At 43.8% G+C, this 23,906-nt stretch overlaps 3 protein-coding genes across 16 annotated transcripts in view; 2 read left to right on the top strand and 1 right to left on the bottom strand.

The window, feature by feature from the left end:
• The first annotated feature begins 51 nt into the window (after window positions 1-51).
• Window positions 52-14,826, top strand: LOC132913219 (TGF-beta-activated kinase 1 and MAP3K7-binding protein 3-like). Of its 12 annotated transcripts, none has more exons than XM_060971367.1 (11): window positions 52-300; window positions 367-605; window positions 1,262-1,406; window positions 5,675-5,812; window positions 7,216-7,735; window positions 8,354-8,740; window positions 8,908-9,126; window positions 9,807-9,958; window positions 10,057-10,150; window positions 10,234-10,497; window positions 14,454-14,826. In XM_060971367.1, the coding sequence occupies exons 4-11, from the start codon at window positions 5,705-5,707 to the stop codon at window positions 14,681-14,683; spliced, it is 1,974 nt and encodes a 657-aa protein (XP_060827350.1). In that variant the 5' UTR covers window positions 52-300; window positions 367-605; window positions 1,262-1,406; window positions 5,675-5,704; the 3' UTR covers window positions 14,684-14,826. The 12 variants fall into 12 exon arrangements, 11 of the variants coding, with proteins under 11 accessions (XP_060827350.1, XP_060827349.1, XP_060827356.1 ...); XR_009659344.1 differs by lacking the exons at window positions 52-300; window positions 367-605; window positions 1,262-1,406; window positions 14,454-14,826 and adding exons at window positions 4,030-4,125; window positions 10,699-11,029; window positions 11,132-11,188; window positions 11,296-11,640; XM_060971371.1 differs by lacking the exons at window positions 52-300; window positions 367-605; window positions 1,262-1,406; window positions 14,454-14,826 and adding exons at window positions 4,040-4,125; window positions 11,144-11,188; window positions 11,296-11,640.
• Window positions 11,432-23,906, bottom strand: part of LOC132913237 (pre-mRNA-splicing factor Syf2) — an 86,041-nt gene continuing 73,566 nt past the window's right edge. The window contains exons 2-5 of the mRNA XM_060971406.1: window positions 12,544-12,642; window positions 12,314-12,454; window positions 11,901-12,196; window positions 11,432-11,830 (exon numbers count right to left, since the gene is read on the bottom strand). Coding sequence (XP_060827389.1) covers window positions 11,665-11,830; window positions 11,901-12,196; window positions 12,314-12,454; window positions 12,544-12,633 — 693 coding nt within the window. The 5' untranslated portion in view covers window positions 12,634-12,642 and the 3' untranslated portion in view covers window positions 11,432-11,664. The remainder of the gene's footprint in view (window positions 11,831-11,900; window positions 12,197-12,313; window positions 12,455-12,543; window positions 12,643-23,906) is intronic.
• Window positions 12,682-23,837, top strand: LOC132913207 (centrosomal protein of 162 kDa-like). 3 transcript variants are annotated; one of them, XM_060971303.1, is made up of 7 exons: window positions 12,682-13,428; window positions 17,223-17,401; window positions 17,609-17,890; window positions 17,985-18,084; window positions 18,171-21,694; window positions 22,059-22,220; window positions 22,305-23,837. In XM_060971303.1, the coding sequence occupies exons 2-7, from the start codon at window positions 17,363-17,365 to the stop codon at window positions 22,527-22,529; spliced, it is 4,332 nt and encodes a 1,443-aa protein (XP_060827286.1). In that variant the 5' UTR covers window positions 12,682-13,428; window positions 17,223-17,362; the 3' UTR covers window positions 22,530-23,837. The 3 variants fall into 3 exon arrangements, with proteins under 3 accessions (XP_060827286.1, XP_060827287.1, XP_060827285.1); XM_060971304.1 differs by having other exon boundaries at window positions 18,171-21,706; window positions 22,059-22,199; XM_060971302.1 differs by having other exon boundaries at window positions 18,171-21,706.

Genomic DNA, 23,906 nt, shown 5'->3' with positions numbered 1-23,906 from the left:
TTAAAACGAGAAGAAGTACGCCTTTCTTTCTCTCTCTCTCTCTGCCTTAACGACACCGCTGATCCATTCTGGCACGAGTTTTAAAATAGCACGCGGTTTCCCCTTGCTCGTGATTGCGACTGACTATTACGACGTGTTTTCCATTCATAAATAGGGAAGCACTTGCTGCGTGAGCGGCCATCTTGACTATGTGGTCAATAGAGCTCCTTTTATTTTCATCGTTTAAACCGTAGACTATCGTTCGAATCTTCGAGAATGGGTAAATAATTAGTTAGACGGAAATATTTCGAACGCATTGAGGTATTTTTCTAAATAAAATGTACTTGAAAGTATATGTGGTTTTTCTGTTGATTAACGTCGTTTCAGTACGCAGTGCACAGCTGATCAGTGGTCTCGGCGGACGGTCGCCGCTTGTTCGTGCTTTAAAATATTGGAAAACGACAGAAAAGTTACTGTTATCCGCGTGTCTATACAGTGGCAGTTGAAATTTCACTTTGCAGCAAATGAATAAAACCGCGGCGTTTACCAAGTGTCTTTATCGAGTGCTGGAAGTGAACTGTTAACTGATTCCTCGTTCGTTGGACATTTCCAATGGTTGCCGTCCGGTGAGTTTCAAGCTTACGATTTCAAACCGGATTGTACGTTGAGATGGTACGATTGAAATTCAAATAGACTGTGACAAATTCTTGGGTTATGCAAAGTTTTGCGATATCGGCACTGTAGAAATGGTAAAATGAACGGACACGAAGAGGGAAGTATAGTTGAATTTCTAATTGCATTTACCTCACGCGATACGAAATATATTTACGTGCGAACGTGTTGGAAACTACAATAATACGTTAACGACAGATTTCTATCGATCGATACTGTCCGATAAGTGGACGATAGATGGAACAGCGAAATACTTTTCCGTTAGCCGCTTTCTATCTTTGTCGTGGATTTCTACGTGATTTTCAAATCGTGTTACAGTAATATAGGAATTTTTATACTTTGCTCGACATATATACTTATATATGTATATCGGTAGTCTAATGTCAATCTTCTTATCGACCGATGTAACACGCATCTCGTTAACCGTTTTTCATCGGACTTCTATTTCGATATATTATCGCGGTTTTTCTATTTACGTACAGTGTCCTGTGAATCGATCTTTCTTTATCTCGTATTCGAAGAAGGAAATGTCGTTGATCCTTTCGGCAAGCTATAGGTATTTTCAAAAGTGGAGGATCTTTATAGCTCTATTTTTTCAAGCGTGTCATAGACATAAGAGGAACCAGGGTCAATCGGTCCTACGAATTCTAATCTTCGCCGACGATTTTAGCTGCTCCGACGTGCCTCTCGATTTAAAAACCACGTTAATCAGTTAGAAAGTGTCGTTTCGAGCGGCCATTACGAGAGTAAACACCGTATGTATGTATGTATGTATTTCGTTCGCAAATATGTACCCCAGGGATAATAAACTTTAGCCAATACTTTGTCCAACGATCTGCTACATACTTCAAGTTATGTAACTGTTCGTTAATTGCTTTATGAAAAGACTTTTCCAGTTCGATAGAATTAGTCGATGTTCTTTTGTCGAATTCTTTGATAACTGTGCTGCGGACCATCGAGGCGTTCCAACCGAAAGGTCTACATTCAAATTTTTTGGCACACGCGGAAACAGAATTTAAAGGTCAACGATATTTATAATAGCGTGAAAAAGCTGTTTAGAGAATTAATAACGAGCTTTACGGATGCATGTGAATTATCGAAATCGTAAAGAGAGCTGGCGTCATATCGAGCATACGCGTGTACAGTGTACGCTGTTAAAGTCTGCGTTCATACTGGCGACGACTATCGCGTCTCCGTCTGTGTCGTCGCTTCTACCTCGAAACGAATAATAAATATATAATAATCTGTAATTCATCCGTGAGACGAATAATCGTGGAATCACGTGGCAGTCGTCGACCAGTCTTTGCTCCTTTGGTCGAAAGGTTTACACGGTGGTCAACGCTGACTGACGTTTTTCTACGCGAAAAATGTCTAACATTATTTTCAGGATAGTAGTGTATATTTTTGCCTCGAGGCGTAACTTATCGTAGCTCTGCTTAACGTTAGCGTCGCGTCCCCGTCAATTATTATTCTTGGTTCCTTATTTTTGTCTGCCACTAGGCTCGACGCACTTTTCTCTTCTTTTTTCCTTGCTGTAGTTTCACTTGGCCATGATATCGGCCCGCGGTTTCACGCAGTTTTGAAATATCGCGCGTAAAACGGCGAGTTATCTTGCTGGCGTGATTGGAAACGTAAATAATCATATCAGCGGAGCAGACCTATCGGCTCTTCCTCTTGCGAACGATATCAATTATCGCGGTTACTCTATGGTTAGAGATTCGTCGGGTTTTCTTAACGTACATTCATTGGTAGGCGCGTTACTTTCGGCCGATGGGTGCGCGGCTTTGCGAATCAACAGGTGTCGACCTCGACTTGAACAGAATGATTTTCTACAATTCGTATGGTTTAACGTTATCGCGTTAGAATATAATTTTTCTTTTCTCGAAACGTTTAGATGACGCGGTGTATGACATTCGGTGGCGGAGCTTTTTATTAATTTACATGTGTATTAATGGGGCGAAGAGGAATCGTTTGGTAGAGTGACGTTCGAGCAAAGTTATTGGAGGATTTTCGAAGCATGGCGAAACTAGGCCGAAAGAATCGGACAGTTTAAAGGGTAACGTTGAAAATTACTCGAAATGCGTGAAAATACCCGTGGAATTTACTTTTGCCCGCATTGCCAGGAGTAGACGAAAACGGCCACGCTGTGTCTCCTGGGTATTTCATGACACAAATATCTTCCCGGCATGTTGGAATTCCGCTTTTCCTTTTTCGCCTGTCCCGACGAACGGCGTTCTCGCCGTCGCCCCCTCTCCCTCCCCTACCCCATTCCCCTCTTAAAATCTCCTCTGTGTCACTGATAGAAACATCCTGCGTGTCTGGTGCAATTAAAAGACGCTTCTCCTTTGCTGTCGGACCGAGGTGAAAATATATTGGGTCCGCTGGCGATAAGCAACAACACCGCGAAACCCTCGTGTATCCATCGGATCGATTCTGAATAGTCGCCGAACAGCGAGCGAACAAAACTAGTCGCTAATAACAAGTAGGAAATAAAGTATCGGTGGTGGAAGAGAATCGGGCGCGTCGCTTATTTTGCTTGTTTCGCAGGATTCTGTTTGGCAGATGGAAGCGAGTTCGGCAGAGATTTGCACAATCCACGGCGGAACAAATTCGATTCGCCGTTAGGTTTCCGCATCGAGTATCTGCCCACACGCGTTTATTTGCATTTTCGTCATTTGTGTGTCGAACGGCCGACTGTTTGGCAGGCATTGCCAGTAGGACCGGTAAAAACTGCCTGTGACAGATTCAGACGGATACAGAGTGGCGCGAAAGTAACTTTGCGACTCTAAGTTTACAACTCTAACTTTATACCGTCGAAACGGAAATACACTAGGTAAAAGAACGATAAAAGACTATCGCTATTTTGTAACGTCGACGTGCGAATGGAATATTTCATTGCGAGTATATTTGATTTTAGTTGCATCAGTTTGGTACGACGTTGCGTGCTTCGATCTCGTTGACGAGGAACGCGTCGGATCGTGAGATTTTAAAGCGGTTCGGTTTGTCGTCTCAACCGGGACACGGTCGGCAAAGCCGCGTGCGCCAGCGTTAGAAAGTAGCGGCGTTTAAAAGAAGACACGCCGGTTAGGGCGAACGCTCTCTGACCAGTGGCCCGAACGCAGGGCTACGTGCCAATAAACAGTTTTCCCTCTGATCGATGCCTCACTCACCTGACACACCGGGGCCTGCCAGGTGTGAGGCGACGGAAGAAAGAGAGCCGAATTATTAATTCTATCTAGCACTTTATTCTCTCCCATGGCCCGGTGCCAAGTGCGAATTGCACGCGTACAGCTTCTAACCTCTTAGTTTCTTCCGATCGACCGAACGACCCTGTGCTCGCCTCTCTCTCTCTCTCTCCTCCCTCTCCCTCTCTACCCCTTCTTCTTTCGATTTTTTGTGGATTTTCGATTCTACGGATCTAGACCTGAACGCGTTTAGATGAAAAAATGAGCAGGAGTAGCTGCGAATCGGATGGTACGTCGATTTCTAAAGTCTCGCGATTCTAACTCGATTGTGACTCGTAAACGATCGTTTTCCTAAATTTCGATGCGAATAAGAGCGTGTCGTCGAGTTTTAAATATCTGTCTTTTTATATCGTTTTCGTTTTTTTTTTCTTCTTCTTCTTCTCTTGTCCTTTTTCCGTACCGAGGCGCAAGTCTCGTAACTTTTGCCGGTTCGTGCGAGAAGGGAGTCGACGGTAGAATGGAAATTGCTAGGTAGTGAATTTTACCAACTGTCTGCTTTGTTTGGTAACTGTGATAAAAGTTGCAAGTTTCTCGATACGACGATACGATGCAAGGAGGATTGCAGGAGCATAGGCGCATGCGTATACGCGTGGGAGAGTGGCACGCGCAGTGCCGGCTAATTATGTGGCACTCCTACGTGCCACGCGGCACAGGTGTCCACCGTTTCTCTATTCGCTGCCAATTCCGTAACGTAACGGGTGTATCGAAATTATCGAGCCATGAAACGTTGCGGAGACGCGGGACGTAGTCTGCCGTTCAAGCGGAACGCGAACATCGCACGAACCTGCGTCGTACTCTAGATTTATTAAAAAATCGATGACCAATGTAGTTGTGAATGAATTGAAATCGGATTGCGACGCGTTATACGATACGATGGCATAGATCGAAAGCGAAGCGGAAAATAAAGATGTTTAGAAAAATGATAAGATTTCCATGGAACACCGGGTAGGCAGCTATAGACAAATTCATGCGATTTTCGTTTCTCTTGAAAAATGGGTCAAACAGTCGCAGGTTTAAATAAAGAACGTCGTGTCGTGTCGCGTCGCGTCGCGGAAGGCGGAGACGCTCTCGTACGTTTCTTCCTTTTGCCGCGTTAAAAAGTAGATGGTCGTGGCCGAGAGGCACGTTGCGAGCGTGGTCGAAACGATAGAAATAACGACACGACGCAATGATTTAACGGTCGTCCCGTTAGCAGAAAGATTAGCAAAGATGATAGGAGTGGCGTTCACTGGTCGAAGTTTGGTGTGACCTTCGTTATAATTAAGAGGCCGTAACGCACGATCGTGCGATATTTCAGTGCGTCTGTAACAAGCGAAACGATTTGCCCCGTGCAGGTTCCACGGTCTTTCCCTTTTCATTTTCTCACGACTTTGTCTTCATTAATCGCATCCCCGTCCGCTCATCCGTGGTTGAATAATTTGAAACACTTTCGCGCACCGACACGAAACTGCACGAAACGTCGTATTTGGAGGCCATCCAAATCGTTTATCCACTAAACTACAAAATTTCGACCATCTTGCCGAATTCCTGCTTCTCTCGCTCTCGTTCCGTTCGTCTGCGACACCTCGTGCTCTCTCGGTACTCGCGATCGGACACCGAGAACCGATAACCAACATCGTTCCGCGGAAAATACATTGTTGTCATCTTCGCATCTCGCGCTCCGTCTCCACCGACTGACAGTAACGACGATAGTTCGTATTAACCGTGGGCGTATTTGTTCCTTCGACCAATCGTATTCGATGAAAGGATGGTGTAACGAGAGACCCTGGCACCCACAGGTAGGCCTGCCAGGAGGATGGGGGCCCACGATGGGGGAGTGCCATTGCTCTAACATCGCTATCATGCAGCTGTTCCATGAGCTGAAGCAGCAGTTCCCTGCGCTCCCTGATCACGTCGTTTCCCAGTGCATCGCCCAGGTATAGGTGCTCTTTGTCCGCCAGATATTCTGCTCCTATGCTGGTCTCTCGGAAAATTCGATGTACAGTGCGGTAACGAGTAGAGAGTTTGCCTAAGATACGGCGTCGCGTAACCTGGTTGCCTGGCAACCGCTGTGAAAACACGACGCTGGATCGAGTTTTCCGAGATGGGCTCCTTGAGTGTGCACACGGTGTGCCTCGTAAACAACTTTACAGAGATTTGTTCTTATCGCTCATCCGTCATGGCTAAAACGATCGTCGCAATAACGACTAACCATACGCGTACACCACCAGTATACCATAATCACTGGCATTGCAAATTAACGGCACAGAATTTCTCTCCTCTCTCATTGCACGAGCGTGGAACCTGTGTGTATAGACGTCCTTTGTCTTGGCCATTTGGTTTTCTTTACTGTTTCTTTCTCCATTCTTTTATTCCCTTCTTTCTTCCCTTTCTAATTGCGCATTCGGAACGTGTCTCTTAACCGGAAAAATTGACCGCACTAAACAGTAACGTAACGTCTTGTATCCGCGTTGGGATTTCTCGGTTTTTTCCAGTCACCGCAAGAATCATCGTCTTTCCAATTGCGGTACTCTGCTCTCCTTAGTTGAAACGTTGTCGACAACGTCGAAACCAAGTTTTATCACTCTTCTTTCTCTTTCTTTTTCTTTTCTTTTTTTTTTCTCCTTTTCTTGTTTGGCGCCATTTTTGTTCATATACCTTTGTTCGATCGAAAACGTCTAATCGTTATTTTCTAACTCGTACAAGTATTTACGACAGTGCGTGTTTTGTAGCCTGTATAACGCAATATCTGCTTAAAAGGTGAAAATCGAGGGGAACCTGACATGTTTCGACGTATCTTAAAAGATGAAAATTGCACTAGACGAGTGCAAGCGATGACTGAGGACGGCGTCGTTATATGCCAGTAACGTACAGAGGTTTTCAACGTTTTGTCGGTACGAATAGACTAGAAAGTCCCGGAATTTCACGCTATCCGCGAAAGTATCAAGGATAGGCGGGCGAAAGGCTGGCACTGTTTAACCCTTTGCGGTCTATCGTTCTCGCGTCAACAAACTCCGCTTACGACGAACTGTGTACCACGGAATTGAAAAGCAGATGCGAATCCGTTGTTCGTACCTGGGTAACTCGATCGGACCGCAAACGGTTAACTCCTCCGGCAGATGTCTAATCGACGAATCTGCCAGCAACGTGTAACATCGTATATTAGGATCCAGCAGAGGCAAGACGATTTTCCGGTCGAGAAGCAAACAAAAAAAAAAAAAAAAAAAAAAAAAAGAAAAAAGAAAAGAAAAAGAAAGATAACATTTTGAAACACCCTGCCAGCGGGCTCGCGCGCCATGACCGGAAATCGGCTGACCCAAGGTGCATCTGTGCGTTGCAGAATAGCCACGATCGGGAGACATGCGCGAGAAGCCTTCGTGCCACTCAAGAGTCACGTCAGTCTCCGGGCGCGTTCCCACCGACGGCACTTTACGCCATCCTCCAGCAACAGCAGCAACAGCAACAACAGCAACAGCAGCAACATCATCAACGAGTGAACCACCTGGCCACGCAGCAGCAACGTTTCTGCACGATGAACCAATTGCAACGCGCCAGCAACAGCACGAACAACAATACGCGACCACACAGACCAGCCTCGCTGGACATCGGTATGGCACGGCGCTGTCCCGTCAGCTGCACACGAGCAGCCGCGATATCAGCCTCGTCGCCGATAGCTGCTGACTCGGTCAGCACCCCTTCTTCAGCGCCTGCCATCTGCACGACCGCGTCGCGCGGTTTCTTCGACGATTGCACCGGACTGGGCGACGCGAACTGCCTTAACAAAGTCCAGAACGCGGGAAACGAGCCAGCCGGATTCGAGCTGAACGTGAACGTTGCCTGCAGCCCTGCTGGCAATCGCGGTACGCATCTACCCGAGGTTTCATTAGGCGAACGACGGGGCAAGTCGAAACGAACGATCGGAATAACGTAGTATCACGTACAAGGATATAGAGCCTTTACGGTGAATAACGGCGGCGAATACTCGTGATGTATTTTGAATTCCTTATCTTTGATACGACAATGTACTTGTACGTATGAGAGTATGCACACAGGAAGCGATCGCTTCTCGTAGATTTGCTGACGGTAGATCGCTACGTTGTCGCAGAGTGTACGTGGTCTGCGCCTATATCTCGTCTCTAGATACCAGCAGCTTCGCGCTTATTATATTCCGACTTGGTATATTCGGTGAAGAGTTGAACGGGTTCGTTTGCGGGTTAGTTAGCGATGCCAGCTGCACCAGAATTCAATTTCGATCGTAACGAGCGCAGTGCGACGCCGTGGCCCTGTGCGGCGGAGATCCTGTTCGCTCGTTGGTCGAACGAAAACGTTTAACCCTTGTTACGGTGGTTACGTACCGTCGACTTCTTTTCATTTTGCACGCCGTACCGTCGATCGCGCGATTCGTTCCACCCTCGCTCGTTACCTGCTCCTAACGGAACACCCATTTTTCTTTTTTATTTCCACCAACGACCGTTTAGACTTTCGAACGGTGCCTACGATCGTTGGTGCCTGTAAACGAAGCGATCTGCTGCTCGACCCACGGACTCATTACGCCGAGCCGTTACTCAACGCGGAGAACACGGGCCCGCAGATCGATCACACGCGAAGCTACACCTCGGTCAGTCTGACGCTGAGGCCGCCATCCTCGGAACCGCAGCCACCGATCGACATCAGATCGCAGGGCTCGAGCCTGACTTACTCGAGCTCCTCCCTGGATCCCCGGGGCTTTCAAAGCCGTCTTCAGATTAGCATCGGTGCGGGAGCCGTCGGCGGTGTGGCGGCTGCGAGAATCAGGCCTCCGATGGGCCCTATCAGGCCCAACAGCTTGATACCGCCGGTACAAACCGGTCCTCAGAGACCACCAGGTCTGTATTTCTCTATTTTTCTATTTCTCTGTTTCTCTATGCTTTCGACTATTTCACATCTGTCGTGCGTGCAACTGTCGCCCGAGTTTTCAGACCGAGCAACGATCGTGACCTCGGCTCGAGGCGTACGATCAGAGAGATCGGATCGTCTGACTAAAGTGTGAAAGTTGCAGGTCTTCCGGCAGGACCACCTAGTCAGTTACCGAGGCCGACGACGACAATGAGCGCCCCGACCACACCTTCCGTACCATCCACGACCAACATCGCCCCCTCCATTAGCCTTCCGACAACACCGTCGGGACCGACCACGACCTCGCCGCCCTCCAGTCCCATTGGCGAACGAATACCGGCCAATTCTGATCAGAACCGATCGCCGTTGAATCAAGGTGAAGTCCTACGCCGTGGCTACGTTTCTTGCCGAGCCTTGAAAATAACCTTTCGGCCGGGCTATTTTTATTTTTCCTCGTATATGTACTCGCTGCCGATACCATAAAGGCGGCTCGCTTTGTTTTCCCAATTCTCGTATTATAGGAATCGCGTACGCGTATATTTACCTGCGAAAACCACTCCGTCGCACATGCTACGCCCACGCATGTAACACTGAGAACGATATTTACGCATTCCTGACCCCACGCTCCGTCTATACATAGCCACGCTCGCGGTTACTCTACGTGGACCACCTGATCCGCTATTCCCTCTCACGAGCAGCCTCGCCTCCATGTTGACGCGTTTCCTGAACGCTACGATTCGCATTTCGTCTTTCCCCTTTAATCGTTCGCACGCGGTGAAATATCGCGATGTCGACAGGGATCGAGTCGAGGCTAATTTGTACCGATGCAGTTTGTGCTTGGTTACAATCGCCACCTTGGTACAACCACCGTACATTTCTACATTTCTACATTTCTACATTTCTACATTTGTAAATTTGTAACTGTAAAACTACTCCAGAGAATCCAATAACAAACGCGCTATCCTTAAATCAAACAGCCTCTATTCTACCTACCGATTACATCTATTTGTCTTTTGTCCGATACAATCGGTTAATTGTTCGATTGTTGGGACGCAGTGGCGGAGCATCAAAGGGAATTGGTCGCCGAGCAGTTGGCAAGAAAAGATAGACTCGCCAGGGAATTGAGAGCCGAGAAAGGACGACTCGAAGCTATGAAGAAAGAATTGCAGTCCCTCGCGAGGCCCTTTGATTCTTCGATGCCTCCTCAGGTATGCTCTGTATCGGCCATTCGCTCGTTTGACGTGCCGTTATAACGCCCGGCGTAAATAAAATCACGTTATCTAACCAGCTTGCGACGACTTTCAAGGAACTGAAGAAAAAATTGAGGAGCGAGATCTATCAGCTACAAGTGGAATGCGACAGACTCGCGGACGAGGTGGATCAGTGGTCTGACCCAAGAGGTAATAATTTTCCTGCTGGTAACGCTTTCCCTTGTCGCTGTTCGCTTCGGCACCATGTTCCCTTCTTTCCTTCGTTTTCACAGTACCTTTGGGCGAAACGAACGAAAAGTTTTATCAGCGTATTTACACGGGTCAGCCCCTACCATCGAGATCTGTCAGCGCCGACCCACCGCCTCTGCCGAGTCAGCCACCCGCCTGGCAACCGGAACCGAGCGGCAACAACGTTGATAGAGAGGAACGAGACGGACCTTCTTGGGTCTGTAGAATGTGCACCTTCGACAATCATCCATTGATGAATAAGTGCGAGCAGTGCGACATGCCGAGGCTGTTGGATCACGGAAACACAGGTACGACTTGTGGAAAATCGATAGACGACCTTACGGCCTCGTTAACACGCTTGAACATCGATTTGTCGCCTCCGCCGCCTCCGTCACCTCTGCGAAAGTAAAATCCAGTATGCCCCTTAACAGCATGTCCCTTTTTCGCTATGACATTTTTCTGGATTGACGAATTCGCTTCGAACAATGATATTCTGTGAAACACCGCAGATGTACGGACTCTACTTTACTTGGCTACTGTCATCGAATTTGTTGCAAGAGGTGACATTTCCTATTGTAAGATATTTGCTCGTAAACGAGAAAATTGTTTTACCACCGCCGCAAGCATTTTGATGTGACATCAATAAAACGTAACTATACGACGCACTTAAACGTAACGCATGGACCTTTCTTCTCTTTTTTCCTTTTTTCAAATAAGTCCACTAGAAAATTTGAATCGATCTTAACCCGAGGCATGTTTAATTCAGCGTATGTTACAGTGTCATTTTTTCCCTAATTATTAATAGCCTAATCGTTTGGACGAGTCGGTAATCGTAAATTGGTAAGTAACTGATATCCTTAAACGTTAAGTAAAATTATGTTGCGAGAAAATGATTATCCGTAGATGAATAACAGTCATAAATGTATAATGTACGATTTGTAGGCGAAACTCAAGATATTCATATACGAGTTACACATCATCACAACTTCTCCCCGAGCCGTGAGTATATTTCCCTTGGTTTTTATCTTTCGCCGATGCGATTTCTACTACGAGACTAAAGATATCAAAAGACGTGTGCGATATAAAAAATGTATGCTTCTTTTCAGGGATAGTGCATAGTTGGGTGGTATGATGTGAACTGCGTTAGAAACGTGAAAACTGTATATAAAATCATTATTTAAGTTAAATAAAAAGTAGCAGCCAACGGATCGGGAAAGGAGAACGGAAATTTAAATAACTTGATTGAGTTCAATTTTTTGTTTTATTCAAGAGATCAATGTATAACTCGACTTTCGATAACAATGGATTCAGGTTTAAGATTGGAATACACCGTACCGCAAAATGTACCATTCTCACTTCTGATTACTAAATAATCAACGACTTATCAGTAGTCTGACTTCTATTTGTATGAGTTTTGAAATACTATTTAAAATACAAGATATTTGTAGTAAGTCCTTTAGCACGATATTCACTTATTATATAGCTGTACCCCGTTCCAAGTTTAGCTTCGTTTCGCGCGTATATTCCCCATAGAACCTCTCTAATTTCTGGTTGAATTTGGCATTGCGTTCGTTGATGTAATCGATATCGGCGTCGTCGTTGTGCATTCTTCTTCTACTGTATCTCTCTCTCTTTGCGATCCTGAAAACAAAGACGGGAGAATGACGATGCACCGACCACGGTAATAAACGTTAGGCTGCTAAATACTGACTGTTTCTCCAAGTCTTCCACCATTTTGTCAACAGCTTCTTTCTTATCTTCGTGAAGACCGTGTAATATAGTGTTTCTATCTCCGTAGAAGGCCGGGCCTAATTTTTCTTTAGCCTCGTCGTACGAATCCATGTTTGGTTTGATACTTTTTACCAGCCTGTTGTACTGCCGAATAGCTGCTTGTTCGTAGTCCGAGAAACCTGGATCTGGATTCTTTCTATTCTTTTTCTTTCTCGCTATACGTTCTGCTTCCGTCGCATCGATGTGAAGTAATTTCGTTCTCTCGTAGTCTTCTCCCTGTAAAATGCGACCGTACATATAAATTTTATCGACACATCCTATAACCTACAACCCTGTAAATTGTTTTTTTTTTCTTTTTTTTATCTTTTCTTTTTTTTTTTTTTTATAGGTTACCTTCTCTTGAGCAGCCTTTCTCGCAGCTTCGTCCTGAACGATCCATTCGGCTTGCCTTTTACGCGATTCCCAGTTCGAAGGAAGCTTGTTCCTTTTATCTTCCTCTATAACTTCCTTGTGATTTTGCTGTCTGGCCTCGTTCTACGAATACAACATTCTGTAAGAAACGGTTACATTCGAAAGCAAGGAAGCGATGAATTCGAATCACAGGTTAAGGTGGATTTACCGACCCTTTTCTCGTGCAGTTCCCGCAAACGTTTCATTCTCTCGGCATGTTTCTCCGCCAACGATTTCTCATCGTTCGCATTCTCGTTCTCCATCCTGAGCTCTCGAATCAACCACGATATAATTCCCAACAAGTAAGCAAGCGTGTGTGTCACTGGCGCACGTCAAAAGGTTAGAACGCAGTTTGGCCGTGCGACGTTACCGACGCGTAGGTCGCGCCCCGTGTGATACGCGTATACGGGAAGCTCCGACAGATGTCAGTAAGCTACGATTCGTCGACGAAAAAGGCGAACTCCGTTTGCCCGACTTCTGTGGGTGGTGGATCGATTGAAATTGATCTGCTCTGTGGAGCGAGCGGAGAGAGCAATAAACGGATCCTGTCGTTCAATCCTAAGAGCGCGGCGATACCGTGGTGACAGGCGTGGAGGCAGAAGTCGGGTGATTTTTCGTCCGCCGGTAGAAGGTTCGGAGAGGCGGTACCGGTCGATCACAACTTGTCGTCGAGTTAGCAGCACTTGTGAAGGTTCGCGTTTGCGCGAACCCCGACGGTGAAACGTGACGCAGAATTGTACGCTGGCGGCGGTTGGGCCGCAGAAGAAAGTTCGCGCTCTGCGGGGCTTTTGGGGATTACCCGCGAAGCGCGGTCACAGGGTGCCGCGAAAGCTCTCCTTGAGGCGATCACGACAAGGATAGAAGAGACACGCACGCGGCTCCTCGCTCGCCACTCATCACATTCTCCCGGACAAATTAATTCTCCCTATACCGTTATGGAGACCCTCGAATCTAGTCGCGTCTGCCGCCTTTGCGGCAAGCAATCCGGTATCTCGATTAACATTTTTGACAAGAACGAGAACCACGTGAAGAAAATCAACGCCATTCTCCCGATCATGGTACGTGTCATATCTCGCTCTTCTCCCTTCTACGTTCGTATCGTTTCGTTACGAATTTCACGTGTACCGTGTAAGTATGTATGTACTTGGCTGCTCTTTCCTGACATCATTCACGCCCCCTCCTAAACCACCTTTTCGCCACAAAATCTATTATCAAAACGCAACAATGTTTCCTTTCGGATGAAAATTCATTCGCGTACCAGATTCGCGTATTCTTACGCGTATCTTTCCAACTGGTTGGATCGTGTTTACTAAAAGTTGAAACTTTTCCGTAAATAGGTTTATTGGTTGTATTTATGATACTAAAAGTGAGGTTATTGTTACTTCGCGCCAATGAGCCTCATAAACACTTTTAACGTATTGCATAACTTTAAATCGTAATCGTTTCTTTTAACTCGTTATTATCGATAAAATCACGAGTTTAAAACTCTACTATTTCAAAGTAGAATTTCTCTTAGATATCGAAAATACGGAATATTCCGTCGTGCAGACGAATATCGCTTTAGATTTTCGTCCTTAGATTATCAGCTTCTATCGGTTAGAGTGCGTGATAATTAAGTAGAATTAAATGTAATATATATTTAGAACTTTGTATAAATATACATGTAACGTCGTATTCCAACGATTTTAACAAGAATATTATTGTACAAATAGGAAGAAAGATACCGTACACGTGCCGTTGGCATCGAAATATTTTTTTTATTATATAACCTGTTTTCTTCTTTTCGATGGAAAACGCATATTAATCGTTTGAGCGAAACTAATCGGATTTTATTGCACATTTAAAAATGTTATCTCACGCTTCGTTCCAACAATGTCGTACAGTTGCTTGCCATTTCTATATCGTACAAAACGTTTTTATGATTTTATATCGTAAAGAACGGAACGCGGATCCCTCGAATCTCTCGCCCTTTAACTTCCTCCGCGTATTTCTAGAGCACGTGTAGTGTCCCCACCTCGTTTCCTATAAGCGACCACGTGAACTTAACAAACACTGGCATTCGCATCGGCTGTGTATCCTGCAGGTGCACGAAATGGACCTGTTGCCGAAGCACATGTGTCATCGGTGCAGTTACAAGCTAGAGGAGTTTCACAAATTCTACATGGACTGTCTGAAGACAGACGCGGGTTTGAAGAATCAGTTGTCATGGATGCGAAAGGAGGACTCGAAGGAGAGAGTCGGTGTGCCGATGGTGCACATAGAAAACATCAAGATCAAAGTAGAGCCGCCGGATTACGACCTGTACGACGATAACGACTACATAAATACTACGATGAGTTCGGTAACTTATCCGGTGAACGGTGTCCAATCCAATAATATTGCCGATCGTATAACGTATACCTCGTATGCACGTTGCGGTTGTTACTGTGATAAAGCGGACCAAAGTAATCGAACTGTACCTACCGACTACGAGAACGAAATATCCAGATGTAGTGGAATAAACGCCATGAGGCAGGAAAACGATAGCTGCGCTAATAACGTGTCGCGAGCTGTGCAGGGCAATTTGTTGGCGCATCAAGCGCTCAAGGAACGATCGAATTTAGTTAAGCTCGTCAACGAGGTCAAAGATTCGCGAACAACTAGATTTTCGAGTTTCAGCCCGTCGACGGATAAATCTAGCAGCGGGAAAAAAGAAACTTCGAAAGACGCGATAGCTCGTAATTTGAGGCCTAGAAAAGTTTCTGTAGATTACGTGGGAATTAGGAAAAAGCTTGCCGCTTGTTCGCCGTTGAACAATGGGAATAGGTCAACGATCGTGGAGGCAAAACTGTCAGGCCCGACGGAATTCGACGTGTCGCAGATTAAGATAGAGAAATTCGATTTCGAAGGACGCGTCTTAAGACCGAGAAAAGGGACCATCGATTATAGAGAACCGATACGGAAATATTCTAGATCCACGAATAGGAACCAAAGTTCGCAAAGCGATCGACATCGAGCGGATAAGACGAAAGTTCGGAATATTGCGAGCAAATTGAAATTACCGTTGAGAAGGGTGCCGAAACGAATGAAAAAGAAAGTAAAATCGGACATTAAGACGGAACGGCTGTCGGATCTCGAGGATCTGGCAGTGGACGGATCGGTATCGGCCGCTATGTTATCCCTAACCGATCAGATTGACGCACTGTCTGACAATTACAACGTAAACGTACGAAACGATAGAGTTAATTGCGACGCGCGATTAAACCGTGCGCGGCACACGGATAATTTTAGTATAGCAAAATGGAGATCGTTGCGAAATCTACCCAAGGATAAATTCAAGTCGGGGAAAGTCGGTTTGCATCGGATCGGAGGGATAAACTATTCGACCAGATATTTGAGAAGCCAGGACGTTTGTCTGAGAAACGGTAAAATACGAAAATCCGATAGCGCGAATGTGTCGATTAAGAAATTACGAAGAAGTTTTCGAAATTTCATGCACAGAAATAAGACATCTGGTAAAGTTTTAATGAAGGCAATCAGAGGTAGTGTCACGAGCAAAATGTCCGCCGCGATGAAAGTGCTGGATATCAAGCACTACTGCGACGAATGTAACACGAGTTTCGCTAACAAAGAATTATTCAAACTGCACGCGTGCTATGGACATTGATCGTTTTACGAAATCGCCGGTAACGTGACATCGCGTAAATTTTTATTTTTTAAGCCTTGAGCGGTCGGTCGCGTTACTTGTATTCGTACCAATACGGCCATGATTACATAGATTTTGTTGATAATTGATCATATATATATATATACATCCTTTTTTTTTTTTTTTTTTCATTAATCTTCCAGGGAAGATGTACACGTACCTATGAAATTATTTCGAGCACACGCTATTGATACGTTGATATTGTAATGCTATTTTTATGAACGAAAGTGTCTACAGTGTAAATGATAGTCGATTGTTGATAGGGGAAAAGTAAAGTAAGGCAATGTTGCGATGTACGCTTAAGAATTTATCTAGATAAAGGATTCACGGATTGCCTTCGCATTTTAAAATAAGATGATATATTATGTATATATATATATATATATATATATATATGTATATATATGTATATCTTTTCATATAGAATATATGATATACATGATCAATATTTCATATAGAATATATAAATATATAAATATATATATATATAAAAAAATATATATATACACATATATTTTAACAGATATCAGATATTCATATACACCAGATTGTGATATACAGTTGAAAAGATGTTAGGTTTGTATTCATCTTGTATGTAATTAACTCATCTCTTTTTTTATTTCACGTCTTGCTCTTATAGTGTAATAAATGCCAGTTTTCGTAATCGTAAACATCGATCGAACGAACATGCGTGTATACGAACGCATGTACGATTTTGCGTTATGTTATTCGCGTTACGATCGACAACGTGATACTGCTGGTACCGCTGTTAGGAAGAACGATGATCGATTGTTGGATTTACGCGGAATGATCGTGGATAATGTTTAACGCTTTCTACGCTAAAAATGTTATTAAACTTTGATTCTATTATTCATTGTTATTGGATATCAGACGCACTCGTCATCCCTTTGTACAGAATTCTTTATTAAATATGAAATGTTCTCTACAACTGTCTAACGGTTTAACGATTAAAAAGTTGCAATCACTGCGCAACGATAAAAAAGGAATAAATTCTAAATAGAGAGCAGTAAAACGTATTTTTCTATCAATCGCTATCCTGTTATCTCCTTTAACTTATTTATTTCGTTGTATAATCGTTGCATATTTATCCTCTCTCTTTCCTTTTGACGTTCGGAAATTTAAACGGTACTTTACGTTATTGGATAGGTGAGGTCGCTGCGAGACGGCCATCGAGCGAATTAAAATTATCAAACAAACAAAAAGTACGCCAAGTGTCAAACGACTTCGAAAAGATGATTTATTATTTGGAATACATTCTTCAGAGGTGTTATTAGCGAAAAATCCGAATGTCTTCAAACCCTCGGAAGTCCCCTCGTTATGAGGATGTAAGTGTTGTTTGGAATACTTCTCTCCAGTTACGTTAACCTATTTTACTGTCCAAAAGACGTTTGACGGTTTTTGCCGTTTTCGACGATTTATCGGTAAATTCGTGCCGGTTAATGTGATATATTCCAACTAAGAGATTAAAGTACGTCAAGTTTTCTATTCGCTTGCGTTAATTAAGATCGTATGCATTTTTAATTCGTCAACAGTTGATCTCGACCGAAGATGATACTCTGGGTACGTCCATTAGCATTAGCGTAGGAGAAAATTCAATTAGAATAAAAGAAAAACCCAAGGTGGTGGTTGTTGAGAGATCAGAGCCGGAAGAGGATAAGCACGAAGAGGAGAAATGGTGGTTGAAGAAGCCAGATACTTGGCTGGATGTTTCTCACGCTGTTCCGATAGAGGTGAAAACAAAGCGATCTCCATCCCCTTCCCCGGATGTCAGCTCCTCGATGAAAGAATTTCTTGAAAAGGAGAAGATGTGCAAAGTAATTACGATTAATTACCTGTTGACTGTAGAATACGTATCTAAGTAACTAATAACGTGTGTTTATCTATAATTTATTCTTTTGTTCTGCGCAGGCCATGCATAAGAGCGAAGTTGAGACGAAAGACAGGGATGATACTTTGTGTGACATTCTGGCTTCTGCTGCGTTCGATAAATATCCCTCTGATTTCGAAAGTAAGTACCGTAAGCCGAACGGATAGTGGAATTTTTGTACGAGTTTCCAAGTACAGCTGGATTAGAATTTTCCTTGTTTCATGCAGATGCAACCGACGAGGATATAGGTAGTATTTTAGAAGAAATGAGTAAGATAGCCGGGGCTCTTAGTCCTAATTCGGCTACAGATTGTTCAAAGTCTCGGAACTCTGCCAAAAATCCTACGGAGGAGGAGAAATCAGTGGAAGAACTATTAGAGGAGGCTGAGAAACTCGTAAGAAAAAATAGTAATAGTCTATCTAAAAGCGGATCAAAATCTGATACTTTAGTACCTGAGAATATTCCGGAAGATATAGAAAGCTTTAGCAGGGTTAGACAATTAGAAGCTGATATATTTCAACTGATAGAGGAGGAGGTGCACAAAGAGACTGAGAAAATCAAGAAGAGTCCGAAGAATGAAAGGAAGAGGGATGGTAGTCCTGGATTTGAAGTTATATATGAAAGCTTGAACGGTCTGAAAGCTCCGAAATCTCTAGAACTTCAGAGAAGAAAATTTGAAGAGCAGAAAGTAGAGGTGTCGAGCAGTTCTGATTTGGACGATCCTATTGAAAGACATTCCAAGTCGGAAGAATTAAAAAGTACAAGGAAGCTGGAGTCGGATAAGGATAACCTGCAAAAAGAAATAACGGATGTAGATAAGGATTTTTTTGAGGATTTGCTGAGAAAGTCCAAGGAGAAAGCGGAGGGTGGTATGTCAGGTAGTTCAAGTTTTGGACAGGAAGATTTTTCCCATTTTTTGAAACTCTTGCAAGGGCAGTCTAGTAAAAAGGAACAAGAATCAAAGCAGTCTAATTCGAAGCCTACGGACGAGAAATTATGCGTTTTGGATGGGGAAACCGCGAATGATAAAAGTCCTGAATTTCCCGAGAAGGAGATCTCCGACATATTGGAGAAGGAACTACCTCGGACAAGTGAAATTATCGGAAGGGACACGAGCGGTCACAGCGGTGAACAAAAACAATCTCAGAGGGTTAATGACAGCGGTAAGCACGAGTGTGAGGAAGTAATCGAGAGAACGGATCAAGCGTCTCCTAGAAACGTAGCTGTGACAAAGGATAATAAAAAAGTGCTCGATTCTAAGGAAGAACTGTATACCGTTGATCTGACGCCGAGATTAGAATTATTCGCGGATGCGATACCGAAGTTATTAGCCGAAAAGTCGACGGAAGATACAACGCGACAAAGCAAAGAACCCACGGACGAATCAAAAGCAGCCGTGCATAAAACGATCTCGAGTTCGGAGATGAAATTTAACGTTGATGTTCCGACTGGCGAACGTGGTAGCGTAGAACGCAAAGCCGTACATCCGTTTGGCGCGTCGAGTAGTAAAACGCAAAAGAAAGAATTAAAGTTCTCCAAGTCCAAGAGTTACGACCAGATTTGCAAGCCATTGTCATTTAGAAGTTCTGTAGAGAATCTAAGAGCAAGCAAACCTTCGGATGCAGCGAAGAAACCTAGCAACGCTTTGATCGGACGATCGCCAACGTTGAAGCCAAAATCGCAGCCAACGGTTAAACCAGTCACGAAAATTCCGCCCAAGACCAAGGCCGTAACCTCGAAGCCAAAGAAAAATTCCGTTAAGACTGTTTCCAATCTCGCTTTGTCTTCCATGTACAAATCGTACCAAGCTACTACTAAATCACCGGACAGTCAGGCAAAGACGATGGCCGGCGGTGATACGAAACAACACGTAACGAAAACAAATTGGGAATTATTATGTCGCGAAGAAAGGCATAAGAACGGTCTTTTGAAACAACAGCTGGAGTCAGAGGTGAAAATGCACAAGAATCAAATGGACAGTATGCGTCTATCGTTCGAGGAAGAACTGTTGTCGTTAAAGAAGCAAAACATGGTTCTAAAGGCGAAGGTAGACGAGCTTTCGTTAAACGAGAAACGCTCGGAATCACAGCCAAAGAAAGATACGAAGATCATGCTTCTAGAAAAGGAACTAGAGAGGCAAGAGGATTTAATTCGGGCTTACGAAACGGAAAACAAAAAGTTGATGCAAGGTACGAAGGGAATGCAAGAGGAGATGAAGCAGCTGCAAAAGCAAAAGAGTACGGCGTTAGAATGTGGCAAGATACAGGAACTTGCGGATAGAGTTAAGGATCTGGAGGAAGAGACTCTAAAGCTGAACCTCGAAGTCTCCGAGCTGCGAGACAAGAACGCAGACTACGCGTTGAAGAACGAAGATCTGGTTCAACAAAATAGTCTCTTGAACGACGAATTGGAGATGTTCAAGGAACAATTGAGAACGAAGAACGACTTTATCACGGATCGATTACAAGCAATGACCACCGCAGAGCTGCAACTGAAGAAGCAAGTGGAGGACTTGACGGTAAAACTAAGCTCTAAAACGGAACAATTGCGATTAGTGAAGCAAGAGTGCGATAAGATGCAACAGAACGTTCTGCCGTTGGAGAAAGAATTGTTAGAATTAAGGGTGAAGGAAGGTAATTTGCTGGAGAAACTGCAGATATCTAAGAGTCACGTGGAACGTGAGAAACAGTTAACGCAGAAATTGAAGGACCAAGTGATTCTCGATAGCAAAAAGATTACGGACTTGAACAGACAAGTTCGTGAAATGGAGAGGATACTTAAGAGGAAGAATCCCGATTCGGTGTCTGCACTGATATTGACGGCGAATTCTGAACAGGAGAAGGTCGGGGCCGAGAAGGTTAAGCTGCTGGAAGATAGGATCGCGAGCCTGGAAAGTGAAATTAAAGCGAAAGATGATTTTGCCCAAGAGAAAATGATGGAATTCCAGAGGAAGTTCTCGGATATGAGGGAGAAGTATACTAGTCAAGTAATGGAATTGGACGGCAAGCTGTTGGAGGCTAACACGAAGAATCGTAAGATATGCAATGATATGTTTACGCAGACTGCATCGAAACCCGTAGAGAACAAGAGCGTGGAGACTATTAGGAAGGAGGAGAGGGCAGGCTCGTTCGAGAAGGAAGATATAGGGAAGAGAGACGTTGCAAAGTCTTGCGTGAAAGGTAGTTCGAAGTGTCAGAATTCGAAAGAGGACGCTTATCTGATGGCCACGATACGCGGATTGAAACTGGAACTGGCGAACAAAGATAAAACGATTTCGAAGCTGACGAAAGAATTGCAAGATTTACAAAAGACGAACGCAAGACTGCAGAAGGAGAGAGAGAAATTGTTGAACGATAGAAGATCCGCCAAGGCTATGAACTTTGAGAGGAATCGCGGCATGGTGTCGTCGGATTCGAAGCTGTTGACTTTGAGGTCTATCGAAGGGAACGATCAGAATTCGAACGTCTACCAAAATGGTCACGTGTCAGACACAAACGCTCAACGATTGTCCGCTTCCGTACAAAAGCTTTACGATCCCATGCAGTACACCGAGAACGGAGATAGTAATCTGGTGAAGAGATTGGCCGATGAGAATGATATTCTGAAAGAGGAACTGAGCAAGATGAACAAGGATTTCATGGCTTTAAAGAACAAACGGCTTCACGATCTGAACCTCTTGCAAGAGGAACACGAACGCGAGATGGCCACTTTGTTGAAGGAGTATAGCGTGAAATTCGGAGATTCTAAAGTGGTAAAGTTACAGGTTCGTAGTATTACGTGCAGTGTTTATTTCGCTTTCTCGTTTATTTGTTATGTACGGCCATAAATATTTATCGGCGTTCGTATTTCTACAAACGGTGAAACTTATCGGTCGAAGAAACGGAATCGAGGGAAAAATTTAATTCGCCCGCGAGACATTGGAGGCCGTCCTGATTCGGATTTTACATATTTTCGCCTACCATGTTCCTCCATGTGTATCTTTTAGCTTGCGACGAATGCGTCTGAAAAGTCTGTAGTCTAGCCGTTAGATCAACGTGATAAAGCGTTTGCACGTAGTACTCTTGTCATCTTTCTATGGCCGATTCGATCGATGAAAGCTCTGTTTCCGTTAACAGGGCCAGATAAATACTCAAGTAGCTGTGATATCTCACTTGAAGCAGCAAATTGAGAAGCTTAGAGACTACAAGGAACAGGTGATTGTTCTGAAGGCTGAACGGCAGCATTTGGAGAATAAGGTGAAAACGTTGAACGAAAAAGTGAAGTACTTGTCAACACCGGTATGTAATAAGATATTAAGAGATAGGCGTTGAACAGCGTTCGTTTTATGCATCTCTTTGTAATTATCGCACCTTGTGTTTCAGAGTACAGAACAGTTGCAGCTGTTGCAGGACAAGATAACGATTCTCCAACAACGACACGAAAGCCGCGAGATGACGTTGCAGAGTTTAGTGCGCGATCTGCTAAGAAATAGAACCCAGTGCAAAGACTGTAAAAACGAGAAGGGTAAAAATCGACAATTGTGCTATTTCCGACAAGAGCTTGATCATATTCTTGGAATGCTTCAAGAGATCGCCAATGTTCATTGATTCTAGATGAACTAGATTAGATATGCGTGTAAAGTGGTGCTCATGAAATATCGAGAAATCGACGGATTGCAATTTCTCGATTCGATATCGGGCATTGTGATAATTCGTATCTTCGTATCTGTACCGAAACGAATCATAGGTATTTGTTAGGAGAAGCTATCGCGTTGTTAGGCACTTTATACATATGTGAGCGAAAGTACAGCCAATAAGGTTTGGTCGATGGTTTTTTTTTTATCGACCTTACCAGGAACGCGACACGATCAGTTGTTCGTGATCGCGTCTGCAGTATATTTAGTTATTCTTGCGTCACAAGATACGGATATTTAGTGAAATCATATCGATCCTGGGAAAGCTCGCGCGTAATGATCGACTGCGATCACTGCCAAAGTTAGAAGAAGAAAAAAGAAAAGGAAGGAAGGAAGGAAGGAAGGAAGGAAGGAAGAAAGAGAGACACGGACAAATAACAAAGTTACAGTTTTATCGTAACTTCTCGTCGACGTTCCTTCTTGCCATTGCGCGTGCATTACGCATGGACAACGTCCACGGTCGGAGTAATAAAACTAATAGTGAAATATCAAATGAGAACATAGAGATATTTTGATCTATATTTACTAAAAGCAGACTTTTTATTTATCTAATAACGTAGGTTTAACGATCGTTGAGGGAAAGAAAAGAACCTGACTGCTTCCAATTCGGAACTAGCTTTAGCCTTATACTTGTCGTCGTTCTGGCATTCGAATAGATAGACCGTATAAAGATAGGGGAAACGTTTCTTGGGAAAACAACAGATCTCTTCCAAAGTCGCGTAGAAGTTAATTTTTTACACGAGGCTTTTTCAGGATATGCCAAGCGTCGTACCGAATCGTTCGAATAATTGTATTTATTTCATATTTATATTCACACTCGTCCTTCGCCATCAACGAATCCATCTATAATCGAATCGTCCACTTGTATAGTACGTATATTTATATACACTTTAGAAATATTCATTAAACGTTTTAGCAATCACAGTTGACACTCTATGCTCTCGCGACTAACTAAGCACACGCATATCGCACAAATTCGACGTGTCCTAGACGTAACGACGTTAAACGACTTTGTTACAGGATGATCGTAGAATACAATTGTTTGCTTTCGTCTGTTTTGTACCTGTTTTTATCAAGTTGTTATAATTACACTGAGTACTACGGTTACTTCTTCAAGACTGGATATTATGTGAAAATCACTGAATTTTTTTACAATTACTTCTAAGCCGTAATGTACAAACCATGAGATTATGACTTTATTAATAAATCACTTCTCTTCTCTTTGACTCGTCTCTACTTGATATTTCTACTTTCTAACTTAATATTACTTTAGTACGATGTATGCTTGTGC

This window comes from Bombus pascuorum, chromosome 13 (assembly GCF_905332965.1).
Source record: "Bombus pascuorum chromosome 13, iyBomPasc1.1, whole genome shotgun sequence".
In the NCBI taxonomy this organism is placed as follows: Eukaryota; Metazoa; Arthropoda; class Insecta; order Hymenoptera; family Apidae; genus Bombus; species Bombus pascuorum.
The sequence above is the reverse complement of the archived record's forward strand: the minus strand, read 5'-3'. Positions and strand labels throughout refer to the sequence as shown.

What these genes read in the sequence shown, in the direction of transcription:
- LOC132913219 (XM_060971364.1), top strand. An exon ending in TTTCCCAGTGCATCGCCCAG is followed by an intron (nt 5,813 to 7,215) that starts GTATAGGTGCTC and finishes TGTGCGTTGCAG; the next exon opens with AATAGCCACGATCGGGAGAC. An exon ending in CAGCCCTGCTGGCAATCGCG is followed by an intron (nt 7,736 to 8,353) that starts GTACGCATCTAC and finishes ACGACCGTTTAG; the next exon opens with ACTTTCGAACGGTGCCTACG.
- LOC132913207 (XM_060971302.1), top strand. Translation starts at nt 17,363, where the DNA reads ATGTCTTCAAACCCTCGGAAGTCCCCTCGTTATGAGGAT. An exon ending in AAAAGGAGAAGATGTGCAAA is followed by an intron (nt 17,891 to 17,984) that starts GTAATTACGATT and finishes TGTTCTGCGCAG; the next exon opens with GCCATGCATAAGAGCGAAGT. An exon ending in CTAAAGTGGTAAAGTTACAG is followed by an intron (nt 21,707 to 22,058) that starts GTTCGTAGTATT and finishes TTCCGTTAACAG; the next exon opens with GGCCAGATAAATACTCAAGT.